The following is a 25,722-nucleotide window of genomic DNA, read 5'->3' on the forward strand; positions in this document are numbered from 1 at the left end:
TATGACCTCACCCGTATATCTAACCTGCCCGTGACTGACACTTTCGTGTCCTTGCTAGCTAGCAATGAATCGAGAGTTAGCTAATTTTGTAACTAGCTAGATAACTCTGGTTAAAGTCACCAAGTGGGTTTCAGTTTACATACGTGAATTTCATCTCCTTAAACACCAAACCTTATCATACCGGCAAAGTTGTTTACTATTTACTAAAAACCTTCGTTAAGAATCTAGAAAAGGCTAATTTACTAGTCCTGAGAACTCAGTGAGTCAGATTATTTGGCTTAGCTCACCAATAAGAGCGACTTTTTCGGCTTCCAAACATCCCAATGACTTTTTTCTTTATTTCTAAATCTCAAACAAAATATAACAAGAGATATTATAAGCTGTTTTGTGAAACTTTTTAAACTTCTAAAATTCTAGATTTATTAAAATAAACTGCCAGAGTATTGCCTAAAAAGGGAAAAATAGACTCGTATTCGAGCCAGTGCTCAAAGGCTCGCTCTAAAAGACTCTTTCGAGAACGACATGTCGATGCTCAATTTATGTCTAAACCCTGACTAAAACAAGGAAATACATAAGTAAATAAATAAGATGTAAAAGCAAGTTAATGGCTTGTGCATGATATCACTGGTACATGTAATAACACTGTGTGTGTTGCTAATAAACATGTCATTGTGAAAGCTTTTTATAGCAATAATGACCTACGTATCTATGACAGGAGGTTGCCAGCCTTGCCCTGCAGGAACATTCAACAGTCAGATCCATCATCACTGCGTTAAGTGGAGAAGCAGGTACGACGAGCCTCAACCATGAGCTTCACTGTGTCTCTGACATGTCTGTCATTCGTGTGACCCAATCTGTGATTTCTTTCTCAGCTGCCCATCACCGGATCAGCAGATTGTGGCTGCGGGGACGGCCGTCAGTGACATCGTCTGTGCTGATCTAAAACCCACCACGCCAAGGCCAGACGTTAAATCAGGTGACTGACAGCAAAGATTCCTGTACACAAAAGACCACACGTCGTTATTTCAGTACTATGCTACGGATTATAATGTGTTTGTGACTGATTTGTGTTTCTATGTGAATTTGTGCAGATCCGGGGCTGATGCTGGTCATCGCTATCATTTGTACCTGCTTGATCATCAGTGCAGCAATGCCGCTGTGCATGGTCATGTATTTTAAAAAGGAAAAGACAGTGAAGATGCCACCCATGCCTGTGGAAACTCCAGCTGGTGAAGGTTGTCATGTTGTACTTAGTAAAAGATGTCAGACACAGATAAACATAGAGAAAATGTTTCAATGCTGAATAATACATTCATCTCTGAACATTTCCAGAAAAACTAAACAAATCGAATAAATATGCAAATGAAATCTCCCCCACCCACTCTATAACATGCCCCTTCCCATCATTTGTTGTATGATTTCCACCATTTAGTCTGTGAATCCTATCATTTAATTTTTCCTGAATTTTTCGACTGATACCAATTGATTAATGCATGAGTTCCACGATTTAGTGTGTGATTATCATGTAGTCTGAGACTCCCAGTAAGTGTGTGTGATTCCCCATTGTTTAGTGTGTAATCACTGTCATACACTGTAAGACTCCAATCATTTAGTGTGTGATTCTCAGGTGTTTAGGGATTCTCATGGTTTAGTGTGTGATTCTTGCCATTTGGTGTGAATTTTACCAAGTTGTGTGTGATTCCCAGTTGTTTAGTGTAAGTCCCAGTTATTTAGTATAATTCCAAATTGTTTAGTGTAAGATTCCCGGTTGATTAGTGTGTGATTCCTAGTTGTCTTGTGTAATTCCCAGTTAATTAGAGTACGATTACTAGTTGTTTGGTGTGTGATTCTCATCTTTACTGAGAGATTACCAGTTGATTAGGTAAAGATTCCTAGTTGTTTGGTGTAATTCCCACTTGATTAGAGTGTGATTCCTAGTTGTTTGGTGTGTGATTCCCATCTTTAGTGAGAGATTCCCAGTGGTTTAGTGTGTGACTCACTGTTTAGTGTGGGATTGAGTGAATACTGTCATGCAGTGTAAGGTTCCCATTATACAGCGTGTGATTATTATGGTGTAGTGTAGCCCGTAGTGTAAGATTCACATTCATCAGTGTCTGCTTCCGTCATTTAGTGTTTCTTTTAGTGTGTCAGCATAAAAAGTGTTAGCGTGTCAGCATAAAAAGGTGACAAAAACAGTCAGTATGTGTAACCGAGTCTTTTTACAATCTGTTCGAATTTCAGCTTCAATGGTGTCTGAAAGGATGGGGGGGGGGGGGGGGATAAGTGTCTGTCCCCCCAAGAGAATTAATCCCAAAAGATTGTGGGTGACTTTTTATAGTATAGCTTACTAAACAAACTAATATTTTAAATGTGTGTGTGTGTGTGTGTGTGTTCAGCAGGGCGGAGGCTGGTGCCTGAACCTGAGCAGTGCAGTTTCTGTTTTCCGCAGGAGGAACGCGGCAGTAATTCATCTCTGCTCTTGGACGATAAGCCCTTTGAGCTGGTCGTGTGACAACAAGATTTCCTAATTACTCTTTTTATAAATAGTGCTTTCTAAAACAAATAGTTTTTCAAATTTTCTACAAAGCTTTATGAATTAGATTTTTGAATCTGCCTGGTGCAGGATTCTTTAATCATATCTAAAAAACCAGGCTGTAATGTATAGTTACATTGTGATATTTATGCTATTATTATTATTTTCTTCCTTCTGTCAGTGCTATAATTTATTTCATTATTAGAATTGTTGGACTATTTTATTTTTGACTACCTTTTGTTTCTTTATTTCTGTTTTCTTCCCATTGTAAAGCATGTATGAAATGTGCTATATGAATAAAGTTTATTTTTATTATTATTATTATTATTATTATTATTATTACAGCACATTTATAGGTAATAAAGTCTATGATTTAAATCGGGCCTCGTCACTACTGTGACTAAATTTACCACAGAGGAATAAAATGATACACAAATTGTGGGTTGAAGTAGCAGAAGCAGTGTGACCACATTCAAGGTGAAGTGTGTGTGCGGGTGTGTGGGTGGAGTGATGCCGTAGCTAAGCAGATCGACAATTCTGACACAGCTTGACACCTAAACAATCCAACGTGACAAGAATTCCCCTGCATGTGATTAGAAACAGGGTGCACACACATAGCTGAACATCATCCTCATCGATTCATTCAGAGACTTGCGTCAGTCACAGGTTATTATTGTCCTTTAAAATACCATTTATTCAGCGCTTTGTTACACCTATTACATGATCTAAAAGTGAAGTTTAATCTCTAAGTACTAAGTGTACAGTGCAAGCTCGTCAAGTGAATTAAAAAATAAAATAAAAATTGGATGGGTTGCACAAAATACACCAAGGAAGTAGCTGTATAACTTAACAAGGAAAAAAAATCCCAAATACATCAATAGTCTTTCATATAAATGTACTATATGCCTCAAAAATCTGAGTCCAAATACGCTGTTTTATTTGAAAAAATATATATATTTCCAAGATATTTCAACCGATATCAAAAACAATACGAAACCTTACTCACAATCGTCCCATAAATATTTCGGTGACATCCGTAATAATTAGTAGCGTTAACTGATGTGATATTAATTATTTAATGCTAGTTAAGGCTGATACACACTGATAGACTTCATTTCACATGACTTAACAAAAAAAAAATCTCCATTTGCCATGACAGAAAATGAGAACGCTGTATCACATCAACACATTTAAGTCCCGAATGCTCTCATGTGTCAAGTGCTCCTACGCAAAATATGTAAAGGTTACACTTATAAACGGTAATTTAAATATTTATTTTTTTGGTATTTTCCATCTCACCTGCTACCCCGTTGAAATGCCTTCCCCACAGTTGCTCTCTGGTGTACCACAAGGGTCGGTACGCTTGTCGGACCAATTTAATATTTTTGTGCACGCACTAACGTGAGTTCTGTTTATTCATCAATTTTCATAGCAATGAAACTGAAACACGGCTGGTCATATCTGCAACACCAGATTATATCAGTGTCCGAAACACTGATAACTCCTAACCTGTATATCCAGAACTGCTGCATTTAACGCATGAATTACGTTTTTCAAAACAAATAAACAAGAATGACAATAGAAATTCCTGGTAATTGATAGTGAAGTTAAATGGAAAAAGGGTGTGTTATACTGTGGAAGTCTGGCTCCATGGACAAACTATTAATTATGGATTCTGATTGAACTTTTAAATCAATCGCATTTTGACTTATTACTAAAATCAGTAATATTACCAAAAGCCACTTGTTTCTTAGTTTTTGTTATAATTTAAGTAATAATAATCACCAGTTAAAACCCTCAATTTTTTTGTTGTATAATTTTCCTACTGTTTTAGTTAACTGTTTGTTAACTAAATTATACATCATGAAATGCATCATGTACCGTGATATGATATTTTTGTCCTATCGCCCAGCCCTATCACTGAGTAAAGATGGAAAGCCTTCCCAAAATTGTGGAGAACGTTATAACAGCAAAGTGGAGAACCATTCTATATTAATGCCTGCAGATTTGGAATGAGAGATTCAATACTCAGGTGTCCACATACTTTTGGCTGTATACTCTATAACAGCAGGGTTCTTGGCAGTGGACTCAGATTTTTGGATACTTAACGTACTATAGGTTTATTAGGTCTCTATTGTAGTGTTTTATACCACAGCGAAGAGTGGATTAATTTTGTGTAGCTGCAGCTTTTACAGGGACTATATTCAGAGGCATGGATGCTCAACATAAATGGACTAGAAATGGAAGGAGTCTCCAGTGTCTGTGCTTTGTAACAGTCAGAGCGAAATCATAGGAAAAACAGCTTTGCAGTTATTATTAAAGAGAGGCAGGTGAGGGAATGACTATTTATAACTGCTGTAACATAAGCAAGAACAGGAACTAACACCACGGCATTAAACATAACTATAAACTGACAAAATGTACGACGTCATTATTTAATTAATGAAAACTTGTAATCGGTGGCAAGTTGCTGTGGTGTAAGAGGAATAAAACACTTCAGGGTGTGCTGTTCTATTAAAATAATCAACTTTAGGTTGGTAACAGTAACCATGCTTCATCATCATCATCTTCGCCGCACCACACTGTTGTGTTTTGTTCCTTAATTATCAATCAGGCAGTGCACATTTAAAGAAACACCTATCCCTTTACTGCTGCTTACAGCTTTCCCGTTTCTCTTTGGGTTTGTGGCGTCCTGTTTTGTCGGCGTGGCGTCTGCTCGGCGGGATAACAGAAGGTTCTGGAAGGTAGTCGTAGAAAACGCTGTGCGGTGTGCGAGGAGCCAGGCAGAGTCCTGCAGAAACAGAGTTGACACATGATCTGGTCTTTTACAGGAACATAGTCAAGATTTTTCCAGAATATTTTTAAAAAAGGAATTACCTGGCGACGGGCTGGTCGAGATCCGGCTTTCCCGTTTCCTGCCGGTGAACGTCGGGTCCAGTTCTTCTGCGATGTTGTGGAAGGGGTGTGTGTGTCTGTGAAGAAAAGAGAAACGATTTAGAATGATGAATGTGTTGGTTGTATAAACACAAGCTGTGTGTGTGTGAGACTAACAGAGTAGTGCATGTGGGGATTAGTGGGCACTGATCCGGGGATTGCTCCTCTTCCACAGGTGAGTGCAGGCCCTCAGAGTTCAGTCTCTCTCTCGGCACCTGTACAGTTTATAAACTCGTAAGTGAACTGCTAATAAAACTCGATATATCTCCAAATATCAGCGAGAAAGTGAGGCGACATGAGACGACTTCCTGTTGAAATTTGCTAACCAAATGTTTCTTATGTTTGTTAATTTTTTCCATTGGCTTAAAAATTTTTTTTGTTATAAATTAGTCAAAACCTTCCATGACACAATAAACTCTCAGTTCTGATTTACGCTTCACACATATTTTTGCGCTAACAGTCTCAGATGTACGCTGAAACTATCCTCCACTTCACTCCTTTTACCTAAAAGAAGAATTTTTTTTTCTTTTCTAAGGAATGTTTTGTAATGAATTTTTTCCACGCATCATGTTCTTTAAATTTATTTGAGCAAAGGACACATTCATTTATGCAAATATACAGATATCACATTTTCTTTGTATATAAATTGATTGGTTTTTTTAAACAAAACACTACGCATCCACCAGAAACAATACTGTCGGATTACAATGATCTATTATATGTTTAACAATAAATGTAGGCATAAAATATGAAATATAAATGTATAGGGTTTATGGAAATCAGTTATCTTACTGAATTACATAGAAAAATAACATTATTCAGTTTTATTTAGGATTGAAATTTGCCTGTTTGGACAAAGCTACATGACTTTCTTTCCGTTGATGCTTACATTCAGGCCAACTCTCAAAAAATCATTTTAATATCCATTAACTCTTCAGCCTGCATTAATAAAACTGTAAAAAGTTGTTTTATGATGACAGACCGATGAAGCATGTTAACTAAAGCACTTACACAACAGAATAAACAGAATAAACAAACAGAAGGTTGAGCTGGGAGAGATTCCTACTTTTCTGCCTGTGCATCTTGGATCATGTGACCTCTCCAGAGCAAGCAGGTCACGTGACCTCCTGTTGCTCTTCTTCTCTTGTCGCTGCATGTAGCGAGCGAGTTCCTAAAAAAGAGTGAAAGAGATGAGGGTCAGGAGTTCTACTTTAATCATCATATTCGACACTTTAATAATATTTCATCTTAATGTGTGTTCCATCTTAATGAAACCTATTTTCCCATTCATGCATCCATCCATCCATCCATCCATCAACCCACCCATTCTACTTCAATCCCATTCATTCAGTTTTAATTTAATCCATCCATCCATTTTTTTCTTTCATCTCTCCATCCAGTTTAATTCGGTTCATCCTTTTGTCTATCCATCCAACTGATCCAACTGAACTGATCCATTCATTTATCTACTCATTTATCCAGTTTAATTAAATCCATCAATCCATCCTTATAATCATCCATTCATTCATCCTTCCATCCAACCTGCATTTTTCTTCCATCCAGTTCTTCTTCGATTAAATACAACCTTTTCATCCATCTAACCATCTATCATCCATTTCTATAATTTCACCCATTTCTATAATGTTGCAGTTCATCTTTCCATCCACCCATCCATTTCACCTTTCATCCATGTATCTATTAATTAATCCTGTTCAAATCCATACATCCAACGTTATAATCATCCATTTCATCCCTTTATCCAGATAGATTCAATCCATCTTTTCATTAATCTAACCATCCAATTGAAATACATGAATTCTTTCATGCATTTATTTACTCTGTAATCAAGAGTAATTATAAATTTCAATTCATCTATCCCCCATTTCATCAATCTATCCATCCATCCATCCAGCTGCTTTTATCTTTCATCCATCTTTCAAGTAGTCAATCCAGTTTAATCAATTCCATCCATCTAGCCATAATCCATTCATTTATCCTTCCATCTGGCCATTTTTATTTCATCCCTTTATCCAGTTTAATTCAATCTTTCGATCTATCCATCCATCCATCCAAGCATCCTCTCACCTCATCTTGGGCCACTTGTACCGTACGGAAGTCCACTTCAGTTTCGGTGCTCTGGAACCGAGATCACGAGAGAATGTAAACTGAATAATTAAGGTGACATGCTGTCAGTGTGTGTGTGTGTGTGTGTGTGTGTGTGTGTGTGTGTGTGTGTGTGTGTGAGATCTACATGACCTACCCTCCTGTGAGGCTGTTTGTCCTCCTCCTCCTGCAGTCTACAAGCCAGTTCAGCATCCCGCATCATCTGCTCCCACAGCCCTAACCCTGAGAGAGAGAACGAGAGAAAATACAATAAGAGGGAGAAGGTAAGAGGGACAAAGAGAGAGAGAGAGAGAGAGAGAGAGAAACAGAATATATGTATAATCATGCCACTGTGTGTATCAAGTGAGATTTGATTACCCTGGCTGAGCGGTGAGTCTCCACTGCCCTCATGGTAACCAGCCTCGGCTCTCTCCTGTCTAATCTTCAATTCTTCCTCCTCCTGCAGCCGCTTGGCCATCTCCTACCATCACACACACACACACACACACACACACACACACAACTGCATGCTATAACATGACCACACTCACATTTTACATGGTATAACACTGATGGACAGACTCATAGATCATATTTTAAGTGAACCATCTTATGAATAATAAAAAAAGAGTAGAAGGTTTAAACTGTGAATTTTACATTTTAATTGGGAACAGTGTGTGATTTTACTGGCCCAGGACATCTTACATGTTCAGCATCTACATGTATAAAATGACATTTAAGACACTGTAGATTGCAGTGTAATCACATTAGAAGCCGTTCCTGTCCCTCAGTCTGGTTTTCAGCTGAGTGTAAACTGTAAAGGCCGAGGGAGTGGGCTGAGAAGTTTCCACACACATCACAAACGCACTGAGTAGAGGAAAGTACAGCTCAATATAAACCCACACACATACCCCCCCACACACATGCTCACACACACGCACACACACTCACATACACTGCATGTACACAGGCTGAGAAACATCTTAGCCATTGTTGAGGTTTTGATTCTGAAGGCGACTTCTATAATGATAAGTGTAACTGCAGCCGCGTGTGTGTGTGTTTGCGCACGCGTGTGTGTCTTAGTTTCTGTTGTGGTTCTATAACTGTGACATCATGGGAGCTCTGTATTATTGCTCTGTGATACAGAGACGCCGCCTTTAGAAACACTGAAACGCTGTTAACTATTTTATTCCACTGCACACAGTTATATAAGATCAAATACTCAGTAAAAAAAAAGGGAGCACTGAGAGGCACCACCTCTGTGGAAAGCAGAATTAAACTCCAAAAGAAAAGAATTGAAAGGAGGGAAACTAAAGCTCAAATCCCTATAACTGTACAATAAATAAATAAAATAAAATAAACACGACAGAACAAATACAAATACCACAGGACAAAACGCTCTCAGTAGAAATTTATTTTATCTCTATAACTGTTCAAAATTTTCACCAATTTTAAAAATATTTTTAATGATGTTTTTGGGGGGGATTTTTATTCCTGAACTTTCCACTCACAGAATACTTTTTTGTTGTTATTTTTAGCAGACATTATATATGTCCACTTGCTTTTGAATGATTAAGGTTTAGATTTAAACCAGTTTAATTAAAGTGACCAGTCAAATACGCTAACAAGTATAATATAAGTGTAAATATAAATGATATCAGAATTGTTCTCAAACTCCACTTTGTAAACATTGGATTTCGAGAATATTTTTTAAATTAATTGCAATAAACACTTTGCACCAACAGAGGGTAGCACTACAACATTTGCTTTCCGTACCTCATCTTCACATGTTTTGTAATCTCAATCATCAAGTCAAATGTTTTTCACCTCCATCATTATCCTTTAGATTTACTGTATTCAGTGGTGGAAAGGTTTTTTGTAAAAACATACATAGTGGTTAGCACGCTCACCTCACACCGCCAGGGTTGGGGGTTCAATTCCCACCACTGCCCTGTGTGTGCAGGGGTTTCCTCTGGGTACTCTGGTTTCCTCCCCCAGTCCAAAGACATACATGGTAGGCTGACTGGCATGTCCAAAGTGTATAAATAAGTGTGTGAATGTGTATGTGATTGTGCCCTGCGATGGATTGGCACTCCGTCCAGGGTGTACCCCGCCTTGTGGCCCATGCTCCCTGAGATAGGTTCCAGGTTCCACATAACCCTGTAGGATAAGCGGTATAGAAAATGGATGGATGGATGGTTGGCCGCCATAACCACCTTTGTAAACATTTCACTGTAAACCATCACATAAAGCATATAGTTATAAAGCTTAAAAAGGACCATTTACAGAAGAAATGTGGTGCTCATGAAAAAAGTTAGTCGGAAACGTCGGAAAATGCATTTTGCTCCCGAGTTACGTATATAATATAATAATAATGTGAACTTCGATTGATCAACTTCAAATGCTATAAATGACGATGAGTTATTGTGATTTTATATTTATTTCAGTCAGCCTTTGATAAAAAAATTTTGCAGGCATCACTAAATCAGTAAATCTGTTGTGCTGTTAACTAGTATATAACTACCATGATATACCGGTCCATGATATACATGGTATTAACGACATAGTTGATGACGTGTTTACGCGATCTCACACGTGGGCATCTCACACATAGAATGAGAACAAGCGGAAGGAGTTCCAATCCTAGAAAAAGAAGAAGAATTAATCCTCAAACAAGGAGCTTCCTCAGTAATATGGAAGTGGTTCGGATACAGAAGATTAGACGTGAATCAAACGTCAGTGATTTGAAAAGTGTGTCAAAAAGCCGTACCAACAAAGCGTGGAAACACATCAAATTTGTTCCACCACCTCAAGCAGAAACACAGACCAGAATATGAAGAAAGCCAGAAGGAGAAAGCGTCAACAAGTAACGTACAGCAAACTCCTTTTATCCAGAAGGGTGTGGTCAAAAAGATAGTGTTGAACGTGACTATTTTCATATTGCCATTTATATCATAACCGCAAAAAATACCATGAAATATCGTGACATAGGTTTAAGTCTATATCAACCATCCCTACTGTGAACGTGCTGAAAATTTACATACGGCATGAATTTGATTAAAATAATAATTGTAACATAATTAACATCACTTCTATTAAAGCATACAATTCAAAGTATTAATGCTAAATCAATATTAAAACACGTCATTATTATTAATCTTAAGATTAGCTACAAAAAATAAAAATAAATGGAGGTTTGGCTTAAAGATCATGATCCTAAGAAAGCTGTATTTCACTGGAGGTTTATTAGACATTTACTTTTTGAGGAAACACCACGATTTTTAACTTTTAACACTTTAAACACAAAGCAACAAGCAGTCATGTTGGTATAAGATGAAACTTTCTCATAAATTTCTGAAGGAGGTAGAGCTGAGACCAAAATATAGTAGTAGTGTAGTTACTACTCGGATGAGTTTTTTTTTTTTTGACAAACAGCTATTATATATTTATATATATATTTTGTGAAGCGTTTATAATTTCAAAATGGCGGATGGGGTTGGTTCAACTTACCTCCTGCAGGGGGCGCTAATGATTACTTTAAAAATAGTTGGGTTTTTTCTTTAAAAAAAAAAAAAAAAACATCAAAAAACATCAAATGTTTTTAGTGTATAAAGTCCAAAGGGCATTATTTTGGATTCCTATAAAATAATAAATCACAAATGGTAAGGCTTAGTCGTAGCACTACAGTATATACAGATGCGTGCAAAAGTTTGTACACTGAAATTGATGGAACTAACAAGACATTTAGTTTCATTGTTTTTATTTTTATTTACCTTGTTCCTTTACTGTAACAAGTATAAAAGTGTATGATAAGATGATATAAAAACCGATATAAATGAGATATAAATGAGATATAAATTATTCTACTCACCGCCAAAGACCTTTTCAAGACTCCTGCTGTTTGTTTAGAATTTTTACTCTTTTTTGTGTGTGGCATGTCCTCACTGTTTGAAATAGTCTGCCTAAACACTTTATATCTTCTTACCCGCTTCGCCAAATTTCTTCAAGGTCAGTATTTTCTTCTTCAGCTTGTATGACAGCTTGTTTTCCAGTTTCCCATTTACACCTAACTCCACAGCTCAGAGCAAACAATTTGATCCTGTTTGAACTTGTGTGTGAGGTCATTACGCATTAATGAGGCGCATTCAAATACACTGACTGGCACACGTCAGTCAAGACAGATTCTGAAAAAAATCCTAGAGATATACTGTTAATAATCCTTTAGAAATACAAAACCTGGAGTTTTGTGTGTGTGTGTGTGTGTGTGTGTGTGTGCGCCCCCCCCCCCCCCATTTTTGTTTGTGTCTATGTTAATATTTTGTGGTATGTCTTGCCTACAAGATATTAAATGAAGAATCATTAAATACATATTTTAAAAATATATAAATAAATGACAGGGGTACAAACTTTTGCACTCTACCACAATGTACTGTATAAAGCTTTCTGACGCTCTTTAGCACCACTGTGAGACATTTCACGCCGTCTAACAAAGCGTTCACTCCGATGTGGTAAAATTCATCCGTAAACAGTTGGAAGTCAGTTAGAGGGGTTGCAGGGCCCCTCACAGCCCACCCAGGGAATCCTGATGGCCCACCCAACACACAAACACACACTTCATGTGTAATAATAAGACAGGTGCTCATGCAGTGTGTCTTTCTCGCTCTGTACTGAAACATCCGTGTGGTGAATGGAGGCTCTGAAAGACCTTTTCTTTCTCAGACAGGAGTCGGCTCTTGCTTACACACACACACACACACACACACACACACACACACACACATACACACACACAACAAGGCCTCCCTTTGTCAACAACCACATTGACTTACACAGTGACATCTTGTTTAAATAGTTGACATAGCGACATTTGGGTCTTAAAATCTAAGCAATGTGATAAGCCAAAGCCGTAATTTATTTCCTTTTTCTTTAAAGTCCTGTTGAGGCCACTATAAGTAGGGACAATGACTCCAACTGAGCTTGAATGAGCTTGTGTTCTTAGCGCACACATCTTTCCCTGCTATAATATACTCTAGTGTAGTGCACACACCGTGCATGGTCATCAAATGATTCCTTGAACCAATCCTGTCGTGCGTCCTGTGCGAGGTTTCTTCAGTTCCCTACTCGCAACTTTAGTTCCTACCTGCAATTAGTTTCCATTTACTGTTTGATCTTATTCTGTCAGGTACGACCCTCTTATTGAAGGTGTATAGAAACTTTACAAAGAAAAATTAATTTTGGAAGGAAACAGAATTAGAGATAAGTAGAGACTGTTTTTCTACTTGCTTTGGTCATTGTACATAGCTAGTACAGTTAGCTTGTTTCGCTAATCTGCCAATGAAGCCTAGAATGTAACATGTTAATCAAAAAAAATTACAATTTAAACTAAATTGGTGTGTATAGTGGGCTGTATGTTATACATTTTGACGTAAAAACTTACAGTCTCTCTCTACCACTGATACGGATCAACAATTTTGATGACATCATTCTGCACTGGAAGATTCAGTTCCAATCAAACATTCTCTAGAATCTGAAGTGTCCCGCCCCCAACATTATAAAAATCCATGATAATAACTGTCAAGTACGGCTTAGCCCGGGCTGTGAGGTAAGCTAAACGCTATTGGCATTTAAAAAGGGGGAGGAGCCACACAATATATATCCCACCCTGACTTCCTGTTTCAGTGAAAATTACGTCAACACATCGAATAACGCTGCACATTTCAAGGCACTTCACAGGGACTTTAAGAATATTTTTTTGTTCCACTTTTAATTAAGTATCTCAGTTCCCTGCGATGGACTGGCATCCCGTCCAGGGTGTACCCCACCTTGTACCCCATGCTCCCTGGGATAGGCTCCAGGATCCCTGCGACTCAGTAGGATAAGCGCTATAGAAAATGGATGGATGGATCTTGGATTGTTAAGCTACGTTAGCGCTGTTAAAAAAAACATAGAGGCAAAATTCAATCATGAATAACTTAAGATCTAAAGTTGTGTACATTTGATTTTTTTAGCCAAACTATTCCTTGAACGTGTGCAAACTTTTCTGGCCTCACCATTCGCATCTAACCAAGCCTCTGTGATGACCTGGTGCTGAAAATAAAACCTCAGGTGTTGCTGTGGAGACGGTTATGAAATCGACGGTGCCCGTTCGAGTTCGTCAACAACAAAGCTGGCATTTTTAAAGCCTGAGTTTCAGAAGAGAAGGACTGGCTGAAGGAGCGAAGAAATAAAGGAGCACTTGAGGCTATCGTGAAGTGTTCTGCTAACTGAGAGACCCTTCTCGTGAAAACAGGGGCCTCATTCTGTGGCTCCGATTTTCCTTTCTCGTCCACGAATTCGGGTACAAGCGCCCATGCTGTCCAAGTGCTCGGTAATGAGCTTAAAAGTGAGAGACTCTAGGCTGTTGGACGGTGAGTGCTGGGTGAGACCACGCGTTCAGAGCCACGACAAAACACACACTGCGTGTTTTTTTTGTTTTCACACACAGCCATATGAATAGTACCTCATCCTCTTTCTCCCTCTTTTGAGCTTCTTCGTCGCATCGCCGCAGTTCTTCCTGAATCACCCTTGCGTACTCGCAGTCCTGCTCCTCCCTGCAAACGAGCCACAGAGACGGAAACGCCAGCTCAGTTTGTTCACAGTTCAGCGGAAAACCTTCCACAAACGCTCAGACAGTTATCAGCAATCAGGAAGAAAGTATAGTTAAAGGTGCATTCGGTAATTTTAGCTTCCTAACACTGCCATTCCCATCAGTGTTGTGTCCAAAGCCACACCCCCAAAGATCCATTTCCATGAACTTTAACACTGTATTGTACGTTCTTATGATCTTGCTTGCTAGCATTCTAGCGTAGAGTTTCAGTGGCGTGGAAGGACCATTGGAGGGACCATTGAAAATTTGTTTTAGGTAGCATCCGCTAAAATGACTGACTGCACCTTTAACATTACCTTAGAGCTTAACTCGAAAAGCTTGAACTTTTCCTTGTCCTGATTGGTTAGATGTCACATCATTTTTTTTTCACTTGTTTACAGAAGCTGGGGTGCTACCGTTAAATATTTTTTATTATTTATCGACACCTACAGAATATTACACTTTTTTTTGTTGCTTAAAATCAGTGACCGCACCTTTAATCCAAAACAGCATCGAGCATTCCGAAACACACAAACGAAAGTCACAGTAGTCGAACTATTCTACACGTGGCACAAGCATTTCCTGTCAGATCTGGACTTAAAAATGCTCACTGACTGATCTTTAATGTGACAGCTGTGGTGCGAGTTTGCTCGCTAGAGAAAAATCAGCGTAGAGAACAACTCTCATGCTTGGACGCTTACAGTGTGGTTATCTTGTCTGTTACCTGATCTCTAAGTACTTTGTTATCTGGGTGTTTTATTAATTAGCTATGGTTAGGTGGCTAACTTGCTACCATCTGAGTTTTTTACAAGGTTTGCTATTGATGATGTGGCGTATCAGAGACGGCGTATGACGGTGAACAATTTTGATAGTGAAATGATTATTAGAATATTCCTCCAATAACAATGCTATTTTTGGGATATTAAAAATATATATATATATATATATATATATATATATATATATATATATATATGTTACACGCTGCAAGCTTAACTACAACACAGTACTGCTTTCTGTCTTAATTTCCACACACACACACACACACACACACACACACACACAGAGTCTTACAGCTGCTGGAGCCGGTGTGTGAGACGGTCCCTCTCCTCCTCCTCGTCCTGCAGCCTCCGAGCCAAGCGCACGTCATTCTGCACCGCCTGGTTCTTCTGCACGTTGGAGCTGTAGAACTGCTCGACTGAGACGTGGGGAGGGGGAAAGAAGAACGTGTCAGAACGTCCCGTCATCCCTTTCGAGCTTTACAGTCGTCTGTGTCACTCTGCTCTTACGTCACTGATTTGACGAGGATGAGTGTGATGGAGCGTGTTTACTCACTCTCCTGCTCCTGAAGTCTGTGAGCCAGAGCTCCGTCTTCCAGCGCCGAGAAACACTGGCACACTGTGAGAGAAACGAAGCCAGACACAAAGGAGACGCAATGAGACGCAATAGTTCATAAGATGGAGTAGGAGTCATATGATAGCTCTCGCTCTCTCTCTCTCTCTCTCTCTCTCTCTCTCTCTCTCTGTGTATCTCATCATGACAGCCATAACAGGAAAACTGGCCAAGTGGGTTAGTAAGGCAGGACAGGCAGTTAATAAAGGCAGCAGTATGTGTGCGTGTGCGTGTGAGTGTGTGCGTGTGCGCGTGTGTGTGTGGGTTTGTGTGTGTGCGTTTGTGTGTGTGCACGCGCGCGTGTGCGTGTGTATCTGACCCAGTCAAATATGCTCCAATTAAATGGAAGCACAATGCCATGGTGACTGGTGATGAAAGCCTTGCGATAAATAATAGTAAACTAACACACTGAACAACGCTGATTAACTTTCCTTCATTTATACACAAGAACACAGTATATAACAGTAAAAAAAAAACAAAAAAAAAAACCCAACCAACGCTCTGAAGTTCTCTTGAAAACATAGATTACTAGGCACAGGAGCAATAGCAATGGAGACGGAAAGTTCTAGCCACTCTGCCCTCAAGCCCGCTCTCCAACTGCGTGCTCTATGAGCTCAGACGGAAAAGTTGACACGGCCGTCCTGAGGACAGAGGCTTGTTTCAAACGCGTCTGACACAGCCGTAATTACATTGGGATTAAGAACTGGGACTTCCTGTGGGTAGTGGCACTTCCTGTGTCGGGAAAATCTTAAACGAGGACCGAGATTTGGAACAACACACCTTTTCGCAAACCGCTTGCAGCTCTGACAGTAGCGCAGGTTTATATAAGACTAATAATAAACGGATTTGTCCTTATTTAACAAAGAACAAAACATGGAATCGTTCTTATGGTGACGTTTTCTGTAAGGAGATGTTTATTTAGCATTTATGGAAGGAGTCTCCAGTGTCAGAGGTAAAGCTTCAAGTACAGTAACTTCAAGTTTTCCGATATTTTTAGGACAGAGCTTTGCAGTTTCTTGGAAAGTTTTTTTGTCTAATTAACTTCGCGGGAAAGAGAGAGAGATAAATGAGAGGCGGATGAGGGAACAGAGGTTTATAGCTGCTATACCGTAAGTGCGTAAGTAACAGGAACTAACCTGATTCGTGGATGTCCCACAACATTTACCGTAATAATAAATGGATAGAAAGTACGACGTGACGTTCATAATTAATAACTAAAAGATTGTAGAAAAATCGTTGGCAAAAATTGGTGCAGTGTAAGAGACATTAAACACTTTGGGGCATGCTGTAATTGGAAAATAAGCAACTTTGTAGTGGTAACAGTAACTCTGCTTCAGCACACCATCCTGTCATTTAGGGCTGGGCAATATGACAAAAATATCATAATCACAGTACTTGAGATTTCTACAACAATTTCTGAAACAACCTGTCTGCAAAACAGTAGTAAAATAATAAAAAAAAACTAAGTTTGATGATACTTTCTTTATTGCCAACAAAGACAAAGAAGATTAAAAAAAGAATAATAATTACATCAAATCAATGGCATCCATTTAGTACCATTTAAATTTTTAAAAAATAAAAACGTACAAAAAATACATCACCATACCAACGATATCTCAGAAAAGTGTATTGCATAATCATTTATCACGATATCGATATTATATCGATATATCGCCCAGCCCTACTGTCATTGATTATTTTCCTAGAACAACATGACACAGTGTGCTTTATTCCTTACATATTACTCGATTATTCATTTGATTATTTAGTGATTACTTTATCTGTGGTTTTGTTCTTTTATGATTGTATTTCCCTTTTCATGTTTTAATGCTTTCGTTTTATCCCTTTATTTCATGTTATTTATATTCTTGTTGGATTTAGCTAAAGATTGTGTACGGCACTTGCTGTCTTTTAAATGTGATTTATAAATAAAGGTGTCGTGACTAACTCTGAACGTGAGTGGGGGGGCCAAGAGATGGACTTTTAACTCTGATCAATTTTCCCTTCACATCCATAAATAACAGTTCTGTGTTCAGAAATTTGATTTAACGACGCTTTAAGCTAAAAGAGGCGAGCGGGACGCGGGCAGGGGGTCGGTGTGGGTGGAGCTGTTTTGCTATTTGACCCAATTTCATCTCGGTTTCGTTTGCGGGATTTCACCAGATGACCTATAACCTGAGGGTGTGCAGATGGTAGTGCTTAAAGTGAGACACAAGAAGGCCAGTGAAGTGAGGGAGGAAGGGAATGACGGGGGTAGAGAGAGAGAGAGAGAGAGAGAAGGAAAGACACAGAGAGACAGAGACAGAGAGAGAGAGAGAGGCAGAGAGACAGACTGAGGCCTCTGTTTAGAAAATGGTCATGCATGCACTTTTCCTTTAGCACAGTCCTTCTCCTTTCTCTAGCACGGTCTATATTTGGCACTGAGAGGGAGTGAAGTAGAAGAGATTATATAAATATAATGACTGAGAGGAGGAGGGAGTGCTACACACACACACACACAGAGATGCTAAAAAGCAGCTCGGTGTACATGTAGGTCCAGTGTTTGGTTTCTCGGTTTGTTACATGTTTGTCTGTTTTGGAGAATTGAAATCATATAAACTTTTTTCCACACTATATTCTACATGAAACCGACCCTGAGAGTACACTCTCAAATAAAAAGGTACTAAACGGTACCATTCGGTATCTCTGTACATCTTTTGTACCTTTAATTCGCATCCTTTACCTAGAAAGGTGCGTTTAAAGCTTTTTTTTTTAAAAGAGAGAAAACATTGAGGTCTATTTAGGCTATATGCCTCAAAACATTTTTAAAGGTGCTTTTCATATCCACGTTTCCTGGTGAAAGATACATATTAAAAAGGTACCGTTGAGGAAAACACACCATCGTACACACAAAAAAGAAATCTCTTCAAATTCTCAACTGACTGTGAGGATATTCACTGAGAGTACGCTCGTCCAAAGTAATTAGAGGGAAAGTGCGGACATTCTTGAAGCTTTATCTGCCTTCACCCCCTCCTCTTCTACACTCCACTCCAATACTGAAGCCAGGCGTGTCTCTCTCTCTCTCTCTCTCTCTCTCTCTCTCTCACACACACACACTCATTTCACATTACTACGTATTAAAGTGAATGTTAAATCAACCATAATCCAGTGTGCAGTCACTGTAGTGTTTGATGATGAATAAACATCAGCACAATTTAATGAGAGAGAGAGAAAGAACAATCTAAAATGCTGAGATGCTCACGGTCGTAGACGTGCGGCAGGTGAGATTTGTCAATCCCAGTCTGTGTCATGGCAGCATTCGTGATCACTCACACCTCCATGGCACAGCACATAAAGAAAACAGCATGCAAAATCTAAGGAAGATAAGAACATTTTCACATTATTGAATAAGATCGATTTGCCTAATTAGGCTCCACTATGGACTCTTAATCAAACCTGTGTTGGTTCTGTATTAGGATAAAATCAGGATAGATAATAAAGACATTCTACTATAGGTTAATAAAAATAAATAAATAAATACATACATACATACGTCAATAGAAACAACAATTATTTCTATTGAATCCAATATGATTTTTGGACTACCAATCTAAAACTAACACATTTTACACATTTAACACATAATTAAATTAAGTCATGTGTATCGCTTAATTAGTTCTCCTTCTTAAACACAAGTGACAATAAGGAGTTTTAAATGTTTTTAAAACATGAGAAAAGTTTTTCACCTTCTCCAGTCGCTCCAAGGATGTCGTTTTATTTCTTCTTTCTCCTCTAAAAGTCGTGATTTCTGATCTCTGTGCACAAATCCTCTCAGAAATACTGTAGACACACACCACACACTCTCCTACACACCTGATAAACAGGTGATATTCATAGAGTCCTGATGAAAAAGTCTGAGGATAAAACGTTACAGCAGCAGAGAGGCAGAAGCGTGTGCGTTTTTGTTACCAAATGCAACGGACAGGAGTGTAATAACACACACGCGCGCGCGCGCGCACACACACACACACAAAATCTGCGCATGCGCGCCACCTGCTGGTCATTAGGGAAACTACACCAAGCTGGGTCGGAGAGTTTGCGGGTTAAACAGTGTGTCAAGGGAGAAAATATTGGCACCCTCAAACAACACTCATTGCTTTACATAAACTCTAAACTCACATTAATTGGCCCATGCCACTGTTACAGCTGTCACTGTCGGAAATACACACTTCATACATCGTGTGGAAAATATTGAAATAACTTTTTTTTTATCTTTGTTGATACACAGGTACAAGAAAGTGTTAGTCCAAAAAATAAAACCAAAAAGGTTTAACTACATTGTTGTGCAGGTTGTGACATGAATGAGTCACACATGTGCAGTAACACAGAGGGGTGTGTGCGTGTGTGTGCGTGTGTGTGCGTGTGTGTGCGTGTGTATATGAACTGCCGAGCTGCTATTTATTCCTTCTGTTTGATGCCTGCAACATTGACAGGACATAAATTCCTGTTTACAGCTCCAGTCTGCAGATATTAAAGCAGCCAAAGGTTGTGAATCATTTAAACCTTTTTGTCAGGGTCGTGTATTTAAAAGTGACAAGTGACAGACTCGAAGTGATCCAGCAGTACAGGGACGCAGTGTAGAGTACACCCAGTTATTCTGCTTATGGATGGATGTTCAGCTTCTAGTCTAGAGTTAATATATTTATAAAACCTCAAAGTTTGGAATTAAAGAAAGAAGTTTAAAGGATTGTAGGTGCTGAGACATCCAGGGTGTGTTCAGCCAGTATTCCCAGGATAAGTTGACCAGGATAAAGCAGATAATTGAAGAACGAATGAGGTGGGTTTAGTAGAATAACTAGAACTTTAATTAGGACAGACATTATTTCTGTTTAAACTCGAGAGGACACAATGATCCAATCCAGCAAAAATAAAAAAAAGTTGTATTGGATATCGGAGAAAACGTCTCAGATATCAGATCCTGTAATAAATGGTGAAGACTGAAATGGGATTTGGAAAAGAAATACATTTTTATCATTTGAAACATTTACATATAAAGAGACTTGACTTTTTTTTTATTTCTATTATTTTGTTTGGATTGGTTTGATTATATTTACTGTGTAAGTGGTTGGCACATTTGCCTCGCACCTCCGGGGTTAGGGGTGGAATCTCACCTCTGTTCTGTTTGTGCAGAGCTTGCGTGTTCTCCGCGTGCTTCGGGGATTTCCTCAGGGTACTCCAGTTTCCTTCCCCAGTCCAGAGACATGCTGTAGGCCGATCGGCATTTAAAAAAATTGTGTGTGTGATTGTGCCCTGCGATGGCTTGGCACCCTGTCCAGGGTGTGCTCCCTGGTATACACTTCAGGCTCCCCGTGACCCTGTGTATGATACGCGCTACAGAAAATGGACGGATGGATGCAAGTGTTTCAGTTAAAAAATTTTTTTTTTTTAAATCGGGATCGGTATCAAAAAGGAAAAAAATCCCCACTTATTCATTTTCGCATTTTCTTTTCTGATACCACAGTACCCATCTGATATTGTAAACATCGTATAAATATCTGATAATACAGTATAGTAAAGTATAAAGCACAAATATAATAAAATAAAATTTTCCGAATTTAATTTCAATCTTTGCCATTTGTTCCTGGATCCAATGTCCAGGTCACTGTTTTGTTCTGGTATCGACCCGATACTGATACTGTTTTGGATCTGTGCCATCTCTAAATATTATATATAGTATCTCACAAAAGTGAGTACACCCCTCACATTTTTGTAAATATTTGATTATAACTTTTCATGTGACAACACTTGAGAAATGACACTTTGCTACAATGTAAAGTAGTGAGTATACAGCTTGTGTAACAGTGTAAATTTGCTGTCCCCTCAAAATAACTCAACACACAGCCATTAATGTCTAAACCGCTGCCAACAAAAGTGAGTACACCCCTAAGTGAAAATGTCCAAATTGGGACCAAAGTGTCAATATTTTATGTGTCCACCATTATTTTCAAACACTGCCTTAACCCTCTTGGGTATAGAGTTCACCAGATCTTCACAGGTTGCCACTGGAGTCCTCTTCCACTCCTCCATTACAACATCACAGAGCTGGTGGTAATTAGAGACCTTGTGCTCCTCCACCTTCCGTTTGAGGATGCCCCACAGATGCTCCATAGGGTTTAGGTCTGGAGACATGCTTGGCCAGTCCATCACCTTCACCCTCAGCTTCTTTAGCAAGGCAGTGGTCGTCTTGGAGGTGTGTTTGGGGTCGTTATCATGTTTGAATAATGCATACTTATCATGCTCTGCTTCAGTATGTCACAATACATGTTGGCATTTATGGTTCCCTCAATGAATAGACGTATGAGTGCTGCCAGCATTGCTGCAGAGGTTGAAGGGGTGGGGGGTCGGCCTGTCAGAGCTCAGACCATACGCCGCACACTTCATCAAATTGGTCTGCATGGCTGTCGTCCCAGAAGGAAGACTCTTCTAAAGATGATGCACAAGAAAGACTGCAAACAGTTTGCTGAAGACAAGCAGACTAAGGACATGGATTATGAGACCAAGATAAACTTATTTAGTTCAGATGGTGTCAAGCGTGTTTGGGGGCAACCAGGTGAGGAGTACAAAGACAAGTGTGTCTTGCCTACAGTCAAGCATGGTGGTGGGAGTGTCATGGTCTGGGGCTGCATGAGTGCTGCCGGCACTGGGGAGCTACAGTTCATTGAGGGAACCATGAATGCCAACATGTACTGTGACATACTGAAGCAGAGCATGATCAGTATGCATTTTTCCAGCATGATAACGGCTCCAAACACACCTCCAAGACGACCACTGCCTTGCTAAAGAAGCTGAGGGTGAAGGTGATGGACTGGCCAAGCATGTCTCCAGACCTAAACCCTCTTGAGCATCTGTGGGGCATCCTCAAACGGAAGGTGGAGGAGCACAAGGTCTCTAACATTCACCAGCTCCGTGATGTCGTCATGGAGGAGTGGAAGAGAACTCCAGTGGCAATCTGTGAAGCTCTGGTGAACTCCATGCCCAAGGGGGTTAAGGCAGTGCTGGAAAATAATGGTGGCCACACAAAATATTGACACTTTGGGCCCAATTTGGACATTTTCACTTAGGGGTGTACTCACTTTTGTTGTCAGGGGTTTAGACATTAATGGCTGTGTGTTGAGTTATTTTGAGGGGACAAATTTACACTGTTATACAAGCTGTACACTCACTACTTTACATTGTAGCAAAGTGTCATTTCTTCAGTGTTGTCACATGAAAAGATATAATCAAATATTTACAAAAATGTGAGGGGTGTACTCACTTTTGTGAGATACTGTACATGTTTCCATATCAGAAAGTAGAACTTTTTTTAACGAAGCTAAGAACCTTTAATGATCCGACACACCCTGAAAGAACCCTTTTTAAATACAAGCTTGGATCTTCTAGAGTACACATTTAATCTGCATTATGTTATAACTTCCTGGGAGTGCTCGAGCTCCAAAGCACTCAGGGCGTTGGGAGATTTCACTGAAACTCTTTAAGGGTTAATTCAGCGCTGTAGGTGTAAATTCTGCGTAATACAGTTATATGAGCTCTCACGCAGCTCCTTCGTTCTCGTTAAGAATATGAAACTTCCTCTCGTCGTCCGTTGCTGACCTTCTGAGGCGTCAGAGCTGGCCGGATGACACGGCTGATGAAGTGCTGCCACCGTCACGTCAAACTATAAACCGCCCCTGCCTCTTAAGGAAATGAATTAAGTGGGCAACCTGCCGAGGCTCAACCCCTCCCACTCCCGATACACAGCGCGCGCACTCACACCTGAGCTCGGCGGATTTATGATCGAGGCTGGACGTCCTGCCGCATGCAGCGTTGCACACGCGCTGTTTTTATTACTCTATTTACTCACATGGCTCTGGATTTACAGTGCGCACCGGGATCCAGCAGTGACACATGATGAAATAAAAAAAAAAAGAAAAAAAAAAGAGAAGGAGAGGTGATGCTAGGGATGGGACAGGTGATCTGACACCTCGTGGAGTAGGCTATATAAGGCCTTGCGTTTATTAGTCTAGAAAGACAGAGAGTGTGTTTATCATCAGCTGAAGTGATGCTCTGTAAAGCTGTCCTGTCCTGCGCTCTGCTCCTCGCAGCTCTGGAGCCTCTTCTCACACACTCGGCTGGCATGTCCTACACGGGGCCTGGTGAGTCCTACACACACACACACACACGCGCAACTGATGAATAGGTGTTACGCTGTACCTAATAAAGTGAATGGTTGTCTCAGTATCAGAAGAGGAGCAGGCGATGAGTCCAGACGAGATGTCTTACTCCGAGCAGGCGTTCCTGTCTCAGGGTTCAGCGGGAATCGGCTTCCCTTCCTTCCTCACAGGAGACAACATCAGAGAAGGTGAGCCGCTTCTTACCAGCGTTATAACAGTGCTATTACACCGTCATCACACGATTTATTCATGCCGTTTAATCCGACTGTTTACACTTGCTTGGATGTTTACGCAAGATCTTTATTGTACTCAATCTGTGTTATTCTGTTATGTATAGAGTATCAGGAGAAACCAGCTCGGTGCTTTTTAAGACTTGAACGCACAAGACCTCTATTAGATAATTAAATATAAACACAAGCAGCCATGGTGGTTTTTCAAAACTTAAGTTCAAATTCAGATTAGTGTATGAGCACAGAGAGCGTCTAGCTTAAATATCCCTCAAAGACTGCACAATCCATTAAGAAAAAAACATAACAGAAATATATCCATCTCCATCTCCTTTCTATTCAATCTCTTCATGAATCAGTAACTCACATTATGTTATATCACACAATATTATCTTTACAATTGTTTGGTCTTCATCTAAAAACAACAACAACAACAACAACAACAGTAACAACAGTAACAACAACAAACAAACCTCAAATTCATTCCAGGACTCAAGTTTTGCATTTATGGCAATTTCTCTGAATGTGTTATAAAGTTTCCCTTTATAGAGTCATCCTTCCCAAATAATAGTAAGAATAATAATTGTAAAAAATGTTAAACGATTCAACAAATAAAAAATAGTGTTGGTATGAACGTAGGCTTCTTCAAATAACCTGTAACACAGAGTAAAGGATTCATGAGGAATAAGTCATTTTAATAAATAATCTTAGCCATCAGACCTGTACAAAGCGCATGTCCTATCATTTATGGTCAATTTATTTGTCTTTACTAAACATTGTATAGAAAATGCAACCTTTATTTATTGTAGCGGCTAATAAAGAAGATGAAGTATCCTTGAGGTTCACGTCCAACAAGAGGATATTTCCGGTTCTAGTTATTCGATTGGATGTTTAACGATACGATTATTGATCAATTTATGAAAAACGAACAATAGTGTAAATAAACGTAAAGGACAAAAGATTTTTCAGGAATAATGATGCAAGCTAGTTTGTTTTTGGTTAATGTAATTCCTGTACATGATGATGTAAAAATAACACCCAGCGCAACAGCGCCACCTACACCGGTGCTTGATATTACCCAGATGAAAATAATTCAGAAATAACTTGACATTCACAAAATAAACAAATACTTCCAAATGAAATTGTTTTTGGGAAAATATTTATGCCTGTTTAACCGATCTGCCATTTTCTGCGTATCGCAGTAATGTAACGCCTCTGCTCTTTCTCTCACAGCTCTCAGAACAGCCGGATTCGTTCCCAGACAAGTGGTCAAAGAGGTGCATCACTTTTTTTAAATGTCATTTTGACAAGTGAAAAATTCTCATTAAAACAAAATGGAGCAAAACCTGATCTTACACTTGTCTGATCTCATCTCGTCGTATAGGCGCTGACAGAAAAGCCCTGGTTGGACCCACTCAGCCGTTTCCTGGGTGGCAGGAAACAATACCGGAAGCGTGGGGGAAACTCTGAGTGCTTCTGGAAGTACTGTGTCTGAAAATAAATAAAATAAAATAAAATAAAAGGCTGCCACACACGCCTTTACAACGGCCTAGGAAAGACTATGTATAAGTAGACTATCGGATTTTGTACATCCACCTTTGGCACAGGTGTAAATACAGTAAATAGTGTGTATAACAACATGAATAAATCTATGTTTCAAAAATAGCTGTCTCCTCTTTCTTTCTTTCTCTGTAATGTATAAAATAATAATCGTACATG

At 39.3% G+C, this 25,722-nt stretch overlaps 3 protein-coding genes across 6 annotated transcripts in view; 2 read left to right on the forward strand and 1 right to left on the reverse strand.

Moving 5' to 3' along the window:
* The window catches only part of tnfrsf9b (tumor necrosis factor receptor superfamily, member 9b), a 6,075-nt gene extending 3,431 nt beyond the window's left edge, over nucleotides 1-2,644 (forward strand). Inside the window, exons 4-7 of one of the 2 annotated variants that reach the window (XM_053652395.1) lie at nucleotides 716-788; nucleotides 873-976; nucleotides 1,092-1,235; nucleotides 2,397-2,644. In XM_053652395.1, coding sequence (XP_053508370.1) covers nucleotides 716-788; nucleotides 873-976; nucleotides 1,092-1,235; nucleotides 2,397-2,512 — 437 coding nt within the window. In that variant the 3' untranslated portion in view covers nucleotides 2,513-2,644. The remainder of the gene's footprint in view (nucleotides 1-715; nucleotides 789-872; nucleotides 977-1,091; nucleotides 1,236-2,396) is intronic. The other variant, XM_053652397.1, reaches the window with a different exon arrangement.
* On the reverse strand, nucleotides 825-19,765 carry ccdc50b (coiled-coil domain containing 50b). Of its 3 annotated transcripts, none has more exons than XR_008388846.1 (13): nucleotides 19,313-19,765; nucleotides 18,829-18,940; nucleotides 15,531-15,593; nucleotides 15,270-15,393; nucleotides 14,070-14,160; nucleotides 7,949-8,051; nucleotides 7,728-7,813; nucleotides 7,553-7,603; nucleotides 6,534-6,638; nucleotides 5,585-5,682; nucleotides 5,411-5,505; nucleotides 3,833-5,324; nucleotides 825-996 (listed from the first exon to the last, which is right to left on the reverse strand). XR_008388846.1 is itself a non-coding variant. In XM_053652394.1 (13 exons), coding segments are annotated over exons 2-13 (999 nt in total). In that variant the 5' UTR covers nucleotides 18,878-18,940; nucleotides 19,313-19,765; the 3' UTR covers nucleotides 825-994. The 3 variants fall into 3 exon arrangements, 2 of the variants coding, with proteins under 2 accessions (XP_053508369.1, XP_053508368.1); XM_053652394.1 differs by having other exon boundaries at nucleotides 5,193-5,324; XM_053652393.1 differs by lacking the exon at nucleotides 825-996 and having other exon boundaries at nucleotides 3,007-5,324.
* A 3,645-nt stretch (nucleotides 19,766-23,410) lies between these two features.
* uts2b (urotensin 2, beta) lies at nucleotides 23,411-25,678 on the forward strand. The gene is made up of 4 exons (XM_053652694.1): nucleotides 23,411-23,758; nucleotides 23,842-23,964; nucleotides 25,237-25,280; nucleotides 25,388-25,678. The coding sequence occupies exons 1-4, from the start codon at nucleotides 23,665-23,667 to the stop codon at nucleotides 25,496-25,498; spliced, it is 372 nt and encodes a 123-aa protein (XP_053508669.1). The 5' UTR covers nucleotides 23,411-23,664; the 3' UTR covers nucleotides 25,499-25,678.
* Nucleotides 25,679-25,722: the final 44 nt, after the last annotated feature.

This window comes from Ictalurus furcatus, chromosome 21, assembly GCF_023375685.1.
Source record: "Ictalurus furcatus strain D&B chromosome 21, Billie_1.0, whole genome shotgun sequence".
In the NCBI taxonomy this organism is placed as follows: domain Eukaryota; kingdom Metazoa; phylum Chordata; class Actinopteri; order Siluriformes; family Ictaluridae; genus Ictalurus; species Ictalurus furcatus.

What these genes read in the sequence shown, in the direction of transcription:
- ccdc50b (XM_053652393.1), bottom strand. Translation starts at nt 18,877, where the DNA reads ATGACACAGACTGGGATTGACAAATCTCACCTGCCGCACGTCTACGAC. An exon ending in CAGACTTCAGGAGCAGGAGA is followed by an intron (nt 15,394 to 15,530) that starts GTGAGTAAACAC and finishes CCCACGTCTCAG; the next exon opens with TCGAGCAGTTCTACAGCTCC. An exon ending in AGAGGGAGAAAGAGGATGAG is followed by an intron (nt 8,052 to 14,069) that starts GTACTATTCATA and finishes GTGTGATGGTAG; the next exon opens with GAGATGGCCAAGCGGCTGCA.
- uts2b (XM_053652694.1), top strand. Translation starts at nt 23,665, where the DNA reads ATGCTCTGTAAAGCTGTCCTGTCCTGCGCTCTGCTCCTCGCAGCTCTG. An exon ending in CATGTCCTACACGGGGCCTG is followed by an intron (nt 23,759 to 23,841) that starts GTGAGTCCTACA and finishes TGGTTGTCTCAG; the next exon opens with TATCAGAAGAGGAGCAGGCG. An exon ending in CCAGACAAGTGGTCAAAGAG is followed by an intron (nt 25,281 to 25,387) that starts GTGCATCACTTT and finishes CTCGTCGTATAG; the next exon opens with GCGCTGACAGAAAAGCCCTG.